Below are 12,322 nucleotides of genomic sequence, written 5' to 3'. Positions count from 1 at the left end.
CTAAGGAGTAACTCTTTCAAATAAGAGTTCATCGGTTCAAATTTCAGTACAAGACATAGGTGGTGTTTAGGATTAGATTAGGAGTAGATTTTCGTTTTATAAAAAATTAAAAAAAAAAATTAAAAAAAAAATTAAAAAAAAAAAAAAAAAAAAAAAATCGGTAAGTATGGATCGTCATGGACTCAACGAGAAGTGAAAGAAATATTATTAGGCTGATATTGGTTGTTTACTTTTTAACTACACAACTATTGGTTGTTTGTTTTTTTTTCTTTTTTAAAATAAAACCTATTTAAAATCAAACACTACCTCTCCTTATATTCATTGCTAAGCCTATGTAAAAAAAATCCTAGGTGGCAATATATGTGCTTATGTGTGATAATGGATTTATCGAACATTTTATGGTCTGTCAAACGATTTCGATCTGCTTAATCCCCCAACTGAGTTAAAGAAGAAGATGCATAAGTTGAAACGTCTGGTCCAGTCACCAAACTCTTTCTTTCATGGTATCTAGGCTTCTTTTATTTATTTTTCTATACAAAACCCTAATTTGTATCTAATAACTTATAATTTTGCAATTACAGGACGTGAAGTGCCAGGGTTGTTTCAACATGTGAGTTTTGATCTTATTTTTGTTGTGATTTCTTTCAATTCGTGTTTACCCCTTTTTGATCTCTTTTGAACAAAATAATGTTTTCTTCACGTCCCTATGTCACTATGTGTCTTACCGATGAAAATGAAGCCGCACCATAGCCTAAGGGATTTCTCTCTCGAAAAATAGGGTTTAGTGCTCAAGATTCGTATATAAGGTGCTATTTTAAAATTCTTAATCGTGAGCTGCAATGGTGTTTAATTTCATACGTAGAAGTTTTTTACTCCATGCGAGGCCTCATATCAACCACGAACTGTGCTGCTATGGCTCCTTATCCTCTTCCTCGTCCAAGTCGTCCCCATTTACAACCAAAACATCAGCTTCCTTGAATCAACACTCATTTACAGTAACTTACCTCATCAATTCATGTGGGATTTCTCCCGATTCTGCAATTCTAGTCTCCAAACATCTAGATCTATCAAAATCCCTAAACACGGCAGACTCTGTTCTGGCCTTTCTCAACAACTATGGGTTCACCAAATCACAAGTTTCAAAGGTGATTTATACGCGCCCCAAACTCCTATTATCCGATCCTGAAACGACCCTTTTACCTAGTTTCCAGACTTTGAATTCATTAGGTCTTTCAAATACCGATATTGCTGCAGTTGTAGCCGCTAGACCGAAAGGTATTTTGGCTAAAAAGCTGCAAGATACAGCCATTCCATGTTTTAACTACTTAAAAAGCGTTTTGGGGTCCGATGATAAAGTTATCAGTTGCATTAAGCGCTTCCCCCTTGCTTTAACTTACGATTTAAAAGTCTATGCTGCTGAAAACATTCAACTTCTACTTGATACAGGGGTTCCTAAACTTAGAATAGCATCAATGTTAGCGCAACAACCTAGAACTTTCTTTACATCTGCTGATAGATTTAAAAAGGTTGTTGGGGATGTGAAGGAAATGGGGTTTGACCCTTCAAAATCAAGATTTCTTTGGGCTATTCATGCTATTAGGGCAATGAGCAAATCGACATGGGATAAGAAGATGGAGCTTTATAAGAAATGGGGTTGGTCTGAAGATGAGATTTTTGTGGCTTTTGAGAAATATCCAGGGTGTATGATGGCTTCACCTGATAAAATTTCAAGAATCTTGGATTTTCTTGTTAACACGATGGGGTGGGAAAGAAGCTACATTGTTCAATGGCCGATAGTTATCTGTTTTAGCTCAGAGAAGAGGATTATTCCTAGGTGTTTGGTTTATCAGTATTTAGCAGAGAAAGGATTGATTGAGGAGAAAGATGGTTTTTGCTTCAACAAGTGGTTGATGTATTCAGAAAGCAAGTTTCTTAAATGGCTTGTGAAGAAGTATGAAGAGGAAGCCCCAGAACTGTTGAAATTGTATCAGAAGCATTTGGATGAGGCAAATTGACTAAATCATTCATCAAAACAGAAATGTAGTTTGACTTTTTAGATTGAAATTAGAAATTTTGTTAACTGTTTCGTACAGGTTTTATAATCCAAATGAAGTTGGGGGTATCCATGGTTTTCTTGATTGTGATCGATGTGCTTTTTCTTTTTGCAAATTGATATGATTATACTTTTTTTTTTGGAAAGGGAACTTCCTAAAATTGATGAATATAACACCAATGTCTACATCATCATTTTATGTCATATTTGATTTCATGCCATCTAGTTTTGTAAAAATCAACAATGTGAGCAAGGTTGCCAAATTTGTACCAAATAATTTCAACATTTATAAATAATTTATAGCTGATATGTTTGGTAGCCAACATATTTAGATGGTAACACTATACTAGTTGATTAATCAAGACATTGTAAGATTTGTATAAAACTGTAACTTTGTTAAATTAAATGTATTAAAAATCATGTTGAGTAAATTATGAAAACATTTTATATTTAATTATTTATCGTAGTTAACAACTTAACCTTATTGATTTTGCATGATACATTAATGGTATAGATATTAGATTTGAAAACTAAAAACGTTAGTAACCAAAAAGTCAAAACTTACAAAAGTGCAAAAAGATCAATCTTGAACTTATCCCAAAATCGACCCATATAGGTATTGATTGCATTAAACAAGAACATGCAATAAATTTTTACAAGTGGGCATATATCAATTCTTACAATAATTCTTCAAAACTTAACTTAAAGTTTAAAGAGATTCAGCAAATTTAGGAGCCTCTAAGTCTAGCTCCTGTTTCATGACACAATTCATAAACCACTCATTACTAAAAGTAGCAATCCCTTTCTTCACAGCTGACAATGCTTCTTCCATCCCCTCTTCACTTGCAACAAATATCGTTTTCCCTGAATCCTTTGCTTTTTCAACACTCCCAATCACCTAAATATATATATTTTTTTTAAATAAAAAAATATATATTTAATTCATACAACTTTTTTTTAAAAGAAAAAAAAAAAAAAAAAAAAAGTATTATCGACTTACATTTCCACCTGCAGACCTCACAATAGCCGACATAGTACTCACAGGAGGCTGCACATGAGCTGCAAGACATACTTCAAATCCTTTAAGTAAGCCTCCAGGATTTGCTCTTGCTTTAACTACTGTATTCTTTAACTCTGTTCGATACTTCAACTCATATTCAACATCTTTCACAATGTAATCCCTTTCATCTGTAAATTTTAAAAAAAAATATATATATGACCATTTTGCCCTTCTTTTCTAGACTGAAATTGTTAACTCACCTACGAATCTGCCTTGTCTGAAGCTTTCTTTTAGCCATGCAGGTGATATCACCCAAGCTCTGTATACATGAAACTTGAAGTAACAAATAATAATTTTGGAAAAAAAATTCTAATATTCTATCTTGAAACTTAAAATTAAGTAAAACTCACCCTGAGCAAAGAGCTGTACAAAAATTTAAAGTTTTTCTGATTTTTCCAGTGATTACATGTGTGCTTACTCTTCCATCAGATGTAACAGAGCCACCGAGATCCTCAATTATCTGTGCTAATTTTATAAACATTAAATAAACAAACAAAGAGAAAAATCAAGGGATTAAACTAAAATACTTTACCTTTGTAAGATTTGATTTTTTAGCATCGTCCGCAATGTTCATCAGCATGATTTTATAGGAATTATTATTTCTTGAAACACAACCGCTTTCTGATTGACACACAATCATATGACCTCCTTTGACTTTTTTTGACTTCAGTGAGGTATGAGAGGATTCCCAAGTCCTCTTCTTTGCACCAGATGAAGAACATGAACAAAGTCTAGCATCATCAAAATCACTACTAATTTTTATACCTTCCACATTGTTTTCTGTATTCATGCATTCCAGACTATCCATACAGACAAGATCTTGGCAACCTGTTATCAGATTTTCAACTCCAGGTCCAGGATGTTGACTTTGACCAATGGAAACACTTGTTGACTTTTCATAAGACTTTAAAAGAGAAGAAACTTGTAAAGAGACTGCAGAAGATTCATTGTGAAGATGAGCAATCATGAGGGTTGAACCACCAGGAAAGCATAAAGCTTTCCTGATATCTGCTTTAATTGCCAACTTTCTAGCTTTACCCTTGGCATCTACTTCACCAACTGATTTAAATCCCTGTCATTTTAATAATTAGATGCATCTAAATAACAAAACTACACAAACAAAGCATGATTTATCAAAACAACTACAATAGAAAGAACTAATTTGTTACCTGTTTGAGCCAAAATCCTTCAGATTCCTCATCTGCCCAACAAAATATAGAATGAACACCAACACTCTGTAGTCTTTTCCTCATTTCCAGATATATGAGGTGCCCAATGCCCTGTATAAGGTTCAAAATGAAGTTAATTGTGTAATTAATCAAGAAAGAAACTTTGGACTAATTATGTATCAAAGGAAGACCTTATGTTGGTAAATTGAACTGACAGCAGCAAGTGGAACCTCAGCATATTGGGTATCAGCAGGGATTATTTGAAAAGTAATTGCAGCAACAACCTGTACAGGGGTATAAAAGTAAATTGACTGCAAGCAACAAACATAGTATCTGTTCATTCAATCTAATTAATATAAACGTTACCTCTCCAGAACCTTCCATAGAATTAGATTTCAAAACCAGCGTACAATACTTGCTGCATTAATAAGATTATGAAACTGATATAGCAATTAGCAAGTAACTTTAGAAAGAAAGATTATGGAAGCAAGTAAGAGTACCCATTGGATACACATCTGTCAAGGAACATAGATTTCTTTCCAGTATTTGCAGCATAATTCATTGATGGTAGTTCTTTCGTGTATAAGCTTAATATTTCCTACAAAACATGATTGATGATACATGAGCACTTAAAGATGGATAATATAATGACTATTATGTATATGTGAATGTGTATATATATTGAGAGTGAGAAAGATAGTTACTTGGAGTAGAGACTTTGATTGAACATCAGAATCCTTAGGGTTAACAAGCACGAAGTTATAATCTCCTGATTAGAAGTAGTAAAATTGAAATGAGTAAATAATTATCACTTAACAATGTTCAAGAAGTAATTCTCAATCCCATAGTCGTTAATATAGAAAACATTCCCTCCTTCCTAAAGTTGCAACATTCCCATTTTGGGGTGTCCATATTAAATTATTAATCAAAACATTTCCCTTATTTGGAAAATTTGTAAAGCTAAGAACATACTTTTTGTTCGTTTTATGATTACATGTTACTAGTATTTGATAGGACTAATGGAATTCCACTCATTTTTTGCTATTGAATTGAATTTTATATATTTGATCAATAGTAAAGTGTATTTCAACAAACGAATCAGTTAACGGAATGTGAGTATATTACCATTTTCTCCCAAACTAGACAATCGGATATCATTATGTTCTTTTTCATGTGCATCCTCCACAACTGCCACAGACAGTAGATTTGGTGAGAAAGAAAAAAGAGAAGAAAATCAGCCATGGCAATCACAGCAAGGTCAGAAAAAACGACTGTTTTCTCTAGAAAGCCCAAAGCCCCAAATCCCAATTTAATGAAACTGCGTTGTTGTTCACTGCTAAGCAATCAAGAAAAAACGGAAAAATATACTCAAATTAGTTTAGAGTAACAAAAGAAACAGTGGATTTTTCTGGAAAATAGCACATCAAGTAGAAGCCCTTTCGTTATTTCCCGCAAACTATAATGCCGTCAAGTGGATCAATTACTTTAGAAACGTCATGGTTAAGAGAGCTAATAAGTTCTTTTTGTTAAGATCAAACGATTTAGAATTAACAGTGACATAGAGAAAAAATCATTTCTTGTAGTTCATCATATGAATACCAGAGATCACGATTTTGGAGTTTCTGGAAAGGGATATTTGAAGGTTGTTTTGGTTGGACTCAGCTTTGAAGTTCTTTGCTTCAACAACCACCTGACAGTTCCCTGACATAAGCAAATTCATGTAAATGTAAAGCCGATTCTAGGGTTCTTGCGTAAATGGAGAAAGTCAAATTATTTACCTATCATGATTGGTGAAGAAGACGATGAGGGCTTCTTTCGAGCCATTGCAATTTGGATTTGAGGTGAAATGTCAATTGGATTTGGGTTGGACGAGGCGCTAAAAGCATATATAAGAGCGGGAAAAGAAATGAGATAGGGGGGTGTTTCGGATTCCTTTTAAACCGTCCTTTTATATTTCTCCAAAAGTAGTTTTTTAAAAATGTTTTTGGGTTAACTCTTCAAATGTTAAAAATTATTTTAAAAAAATGTTTGTCTTTAACTTTTAGCCGTAAAATAATTAAAAATTAGATGTTTATATATTTTCAATGATTTACTACTTTACACTATTTTATACATAATAATTTTTTGCACACAATTTATAATTTTTTTATTTTTTATTAGACCATGATAATATTTAAATTACGTTCATACAAAAAGCAAAATACAAATTGTAAATAATTAATAAAGAATATCATAAATTAAGTTCATACAAAAGCAAAATACAAATTGTAAATAATTCATAAAGAAGATCACAGATAGCGTCATATTACATTAATCTCCGCAATGTGATTATATTTTCTGCAATAATATCCCGTATCGCTGCCATATATTAATCATCATCACTCGTACGACGTGTACTTGGACCTTCTTCGTAAACTTCACTACTACTACCATCTCGTGTGGAATTGTAGAATTCTTCTTGTGCTCTATTGAATGCTTCATCAAACCTACCAAACTTTCTAATATAGTTATGGATCGCCATTGATGTCATCATAATTCTCACTTGGTTATTGTACTTGTAATTAACATGCATGTCTCTTAATAATGCTCATCTAGCTTTCCACACTCCAAAAGTTTGTTCAATGATATTTCGCAATGATGAGTGGAGATAGTTAAATTTATCTTTCGGTCCACGAGGTTCACGTATAGCAGTTGTGTGTCCACATCGAAAATCTGGTATATGATAACGAATATTAGCGCCTTTGTATGGAGCAAGATACCATCTGGTATTTGGATATCCGGCATCAACAACATAATATTTATCTGTAAATAAAGCAAACATTTGTTATTCGTAATATTAAAAACATAAAACTTGTGTTACTAAAAAAAATTATACTAACCACCCGTTGAATATGAAAAATATATGATCTGATCTTTGTAAGGCTTCATTGAAAATTCTAGTGTCATGTGCAGTCCCCTCCCAACCGGCCAACACAAATGTAAAACACATGTTGAAATCACAAACACCCATTATATTTTGTGTTGCATATCCCTTTCGACCAATTTACTCTGTTTCCTCTTTTTCTGGAACTAATGCCCTGACATGTGTCTCATCTATAGCACCAATGCAATCGTTCAAATACAAAAAGATATCATAAAAAATAATTTGTTATAGTTTAAATTCTCTATCATATTCCAACCAACTTTCGTCATTGTCATCACTAGCCATCCTACATAATACAAATATAAAAGTGTCAAGCAATAACACATAACGACAAACAATGATTCATATTATAAAATGTCGAATACATAATGTCAAATGTCGAATACATAATGTCAAAGGACAAACACATAATGTCAAAGGATACCACATAATGTCAAAGCATAACACATAATGACAAAACATTATTTCATAATAAACTTAAGGAACTCAATCTTGGCATCAGTCGTTGGAAACATAAAAGCATCACGATTTTCCTTTTTGGTAAAGGTAGCCAATGCTTGTGAAAATTCCTTGGTCCCTTCACGAAACTCCAAAAATTTGATGACAATGGCCATGCAATCTGGTATTGTTGGGGAAGGATTATCTTGTGGAAACGTTTGTGTGTTTTTTGTCGATATGACCTCCAATAAAGCATCTACTTTTTTCTCATAAACTGAACTTTTACTCTTAGTTGAACGGTTGTTGGAAAGGACATTTTCTTCTCCCTTTTAGTTGAACTACTTTCAAGGAAACTAGGAAAAAAAGACTCATCATCATCTAAATTAATTTCATCACTATCTCCTTTGCCCTCCATATTTTCTTCGTTCGGATTGCTATTGTTTTGAAATTGTAATGGCGTCATAGTTTGATCTCCAATGGCAACAAAATCCCGAAACAAAATAACATATTTCTCATCAAATATGCTCAAATTTGTGTCCCTAAATTTGGCATAATCTTTATTCTCCTGTGTGACAACAGATAATGTAAATAAAAAATGCTCAATCTATATGCAATCATAACTTAAAATAATTAAAAAAGAATTGTAAGTCATACCTTTATTTTCTCCTCCCACCAATCAGGTGATGCCTCTATTAGGCTTCTCGTCCCACCAAGTCCGGTTTCAAGCCTCATTAACCATTCATATAGCTTCCATTCTCTTTTCATGTTCTCCTATTTGTTTGTTAGTTGTTTCTTTTCAAGGTTGTTGTAACGCCCGTAGATTCGGGCTAGTCAATTAGAGGCAATAGGAGTCGAAAATGACTTTTCGACAAAAGATTATTTAGAATAAATAATCTTAACCAAGTTGTAGAATATGTCACAAGGTTTCCGTACATATAAAGAACGCCGAAATCCAAGTTACAACGAAGAAATTATGACCCGTCGAAGTTTCGCGACAGAACCGACACGGCACCGGGAAGCATAAATAGTGAATTTACGATAGAGCGAGATTTAGCCTTAGCGATCTAAACGAAAGTCGTAGAATATGTTAAACTAAGAACATCGATAAAAAGAACGCCCAAATCTGACTTCGTATGAAGAAGTTATGATTTTTCGAAGTTTCGGATTAGCAGTGTACAGCCCGAAATTCGAATATTAGATCGAACGATTTTTAGCCGACATGAACTGAACGAGAATCGAAGATCTCGTTAAGAGTAGCGTAACGAGAAAAAGATGGGCGAAAACGGATGTCGGATGAAGAAGTTATGAGGATTTAACGGACCAATCCTGTCCCGGCCCGTTAATAAAATAAAATTTAAAATCGAGCCAAAATTAGTCGACGGAGTCTAAACGAAAGTTGTAGAGTACATTCCCACCTTCACGTGGATATAAAGAACGTCAAAACGGAGTTCGTATGAGAAAGTTACGAATTTTTAAATTTGAAGCATGAATCTACGAAGTCTGTTGCGAGGTTGATGACGTGGCCGCATCTGGGCCGCCCATCGCTGATGAAGGAACGCGCTTCGGATCTTGACACGTCGCCCTTCGCATACGTCCCGCGTCCGAGGTCAGTACGCCCCGCGTACCCTCGCCTTATCTCTTTCGATGTTGCGAGCCAACTGGTGCGAAGCTGGCACTCTTATCCGATGGCTACGCCCCGCGTAGGTCCGAGGTACGCCCAACGTACCGAGGCCTCGCAGGGCTATAAAAGGGGGCCGATGATCCTTCATTTTTCACACCTTTTTCACTTCTCTCTCTAACTTCTTTCTCTCTCTAAGTGCTATAAACCTCCCCTAAGCCCTAGTTAAACCCCTAGCACCCTAAGGAAGCCCCGAGGCTCCCGGAGTCCCGAGAAAAAGGAGTTTTTCGGTTTCGAAACGCTGCTCCAATTAAGTCCCGGTTTTCGATAAAATTCACTGTAAGTGTGCTACGCGTACGTAATTTTTTATATGACTTTCAAATAATTATAGGAATGTTATTAGGTCCTTAAAATAATTATTTGGGCTATTATTGAGTGTTATTAACGCTTAATAATAGTTAGACTAATTAATTTGTCGCGGTTATCGTTAAACTAAACCCTAGTGGTATCGATACTAGGTTTTATCGAAGGAATATCGTTTTGAGAGTATTGAAGTGTTGTCCGAGTGCTGAGTCACCACCTAATCAAGTGAGTGCATAGTTACTTTCAGCTTACACATAGATATGAAGTATTTTATACAAATTACGTGTTGTGTGTGTATATTATCTGTATACCTGCTATCTATGATGGATGAACGTTGTATACATGTTTTCAAAGATTTAAACTGTATATGTATTTTATATCTACAAAATGTGTTGGGTAAAACATGGGTAGATGTAATAGTTGCTGTGTGACAAAATAAAATAATGAGAGGCCTCGTTATAGCTGTTCTTGATGATCTAGTCATCTAGCGGAGTATAGATGACGACCACGGACTATTCTAGACAGTCCAGTGGAACACTAGCAGGCTCGCAACCTGTAGGTGTTTATTCGAACTGTGTGTTTATTCGAACTGTGTGTTTATTCGAACTGTGTGAACTATGTGCTCACCAGATATACTCCATCCCAATGATAGTCCTTTGACTAGGTCCCTTGTGTTAGATGTTTTAGGGACGTAATGTGAGGATAACGGGAATGAGTAATTGGGTTGATTGCTTGATGTTTAAAAATAATAATTATATTATTGTGGGTTGAAAACCCTATGTGCGCACCAGGTTTCCCAACCTGACTCACTCAGTTTATTTATATCACAGGTGTTGATATGAAGTGACATTACACTGAGAGATTTAAAGAGATGTAGACCACTAGTGTGAATAATTGTAAGTTCTGTTTATGCTTATGTTCCTGTATTAACGATGACATCCCAAACGTTTTAAAATGAAATAAATACGTTTCTTCGAAAATGTTTTAATAACGTATTTACCATGTTTTTCTGGGAACAAATTTCGTAACATTTTTATAAAATGAAGTACTCTGATTTTTATAAAGCATAAACAAAATCGGTCTTTTCTGGCCGTGAAAATGGGGATGTCACAGTCGTAACCTGTGTTTTCCCTTTTTGTGCTTTTGTAAATTCGTCCACCCAACCTTATCAAAGTGAGTACCGGGTCTATGGCCTTTTCTTAGTTCAATCAAGCACGAATTGACAAACACCATGAGGGTACGATTATCCCATTTGAATTTTGGTTTTTTCATTTTTAAAAATGCTTCACAATCAACAACATTAGTGTTGTTTTCATCCATTATCTGTGAATTACATAATATGAACATTTAAACGACATCAATATGAACCTAACATCAAACCAAAGCAACACCAATTCACATAATTAAGAGACTAAACCAGAAAAAATTGTAATTGTTATATCTATTTTCACTAATTTCATCAATTTAATTAATCAATTTCATCAATTTAAATAATCAATTTCACTAATTTTATCAATTCACAGAATCAAGAGACTAAACCAGAATCAATTTCATCAAGTTATGATTGCAAAACAGAAAGTAATTGTTAACAGAACACAAAACAACATAATACAGAGCAACAAACTGGAGCAATGCATGAAAAAGGTGTTCCGGTAGGCACATTTTTTTGTAGTTGTATCCGGAGAGGACTTAACTATTCAATGCATTACTGGAAAAGAGAACATATCGAAAATTTAAAAGTAAAGGTTCATGTCTCTTTCTCTAAAATAGAAGAGAGGAGGATGAAAAAGAGAAGACGAAAGGAAGCAATAGAATACAGAGCAACAAAATGGAAAAGAAAACATATCGAGAGAAGAGAACGAGAGAGCAAAAGTCTCAAAAATACAGGAATAGAGAATCTTACCTAATCGGAGACGAAGGTAGCGACGTCGGAACCAGTGGTGGTTGTTGGAGGAGTCGCCGATGTGGAACAAGAGAAAGAATGAGAGAGTAGAGAACGAGAGCAGCGAGCGAGAGAAAAGAAGCAGATAAGTGGAATACGATTTGGGTGTGGTGGGTGTGAATGGTGTAAGACATTAATGGGCATTAATGTAATTTTCTTTTTCTAAGTTCAAAAGTCTCAAAAATACGGGAATGTGCATCTTTTGTTCTTGGCCAAAAGTTAAAATGAGAAGGACTTTTCTTTTTGCCAAACGACTTTTGGGCATTTTTTACTTTTTGAAAAGATAAAAGTAAAAAAATATGTATAAAAAGGTATCCAAACACCCTCTTATAAGACCGGAGGGGTGTGGGCGGAAACTCCCCTCATTTTTTATGGGCCACAAGATCATTCTCATCACTTTCCTTTCCTTCACCTAAACTCAATGAATGGGTTGGAAACTTCTCTCACTATATTAAAAAAAAAAAACATATATTTTCTATAAATATTATACTTATTTTGAAGGGAATTAAAAACCATGAACTTTGATATATATATTTTTATAATTTTTAACAGGTATATAATTTAATAAGTATTAAAAAAAATAAATAAATAAATAAGTTGGTCAATAGAAGCTTGTAATCCATTAAGCCACTCTCTCATCTCTTATAGAAAGCTTCCTAACGTCTATAAGCTTCATAAAAACCCTTTCTTTATGGACATACATGTTGAATGCATGTCTTGAACTTGGTTAGGTCAAAAATGATGAAGATGAGGTGA

At 34.2% G+C, this 12,322-nt stretch overlaps 3 protein-coding genes across 3 annotated transcripts; 1 reads left to right on the top strand and 2 right to left on the bottom strand.

Annotated features, from left to right (window-relative positions):
- The first annotated feature begins 575 nt into the window (after positions 1 to 575).
- Positions 576 to 2,122, top strand: LOC111889253 (uncharacterized). Its single transcript, XM_023885389.3, has one exon. The coding sequence runs from the start codon at positions 840 to 842 to the stop codon at positions 2,013 to 2,015; it is 1,176 nt and encodes a 391-aa protein (XP_023741157.1). The 5' UTR covers positions 576 to 839; the 3' UTR covers positions 2,016 to 2,122.
- Positions 2,123 to 2,645: 523 nt separating this feature from the next.
- On the bottom strand, positions 2,646 to 6,196 carry LOC111889228 (uncharacterized). Its single transcript, XM_023885364.3, has 13 exons — positions 6,061 to 6,196; positions 5,882 to 5,983; positions 5,408 to 5,470; positions 4,987 to 5,051; positions 4,783 to 4,880; positions 4,649 to 4,700; positions 4,474 to 4,566; positions 4,283 to 4,393; positions 3,646 to 4,185; positions 3,464 to 3,573; positions 3,314 to 3,372; positions 3,054 to 3,241; positions 2,646 to 2,951 (listed from the first exon to the last, which is right to left on the bottom strand). Exons 1-13 carry the CDS (start codon positions 6,104 to 6,106, stop codon positions 2,763 to 2,765), a joined length of 1,716 nt encoding a protein of 571 aa, XP_023741132.1. The 5' UTR covers positions 6,107 to 6,196; the 3' UTR covers positions 2,646 to 2,762.
- Positions 6,197 to 7,899: 1,703 nt separating this feature from the next.
- Positions 7,900 to 8,408, bottom strand: LOC128127832 (uncharacterized). The gene is made up of 2 exons (XM_052766538.1): positions 8,298 to 8,408; positions 7,900 to 8,247 (listed from the first exon to the last, which is right to left on the bottom strand). Exons 1-2 carry the CDS (start codon positions 8,406 to 8,408, stop codon positions 7,900 to 7,902), a joined length of 459 nt encoding a protein of 152 aa, XP_052622498.1.
- Positions 8,409 to 12,322: the final 3,914 nt, after the last annotated feature.

This window comes from Lactuca sativa, chromosome 8, assembly GCF_002870075.4.
Source record: "Lactuca sativa cultivar Salinas chromosome 8, Lsat_Salinas_v11, whole genome shotgun sequence".
Classification (NCBI taxonomy): domain Eukaryota; kingdom Viridiplantae; phylum Streptophyta; class Magnoliopsida; order Asterales; family Asteraceae; genus Lactuca; species Lactuca sativa.
Note: the sequence above shows the minus strand (reverse complement) of the source record. Positions and strands in the feature narration are given on the sequence as shown.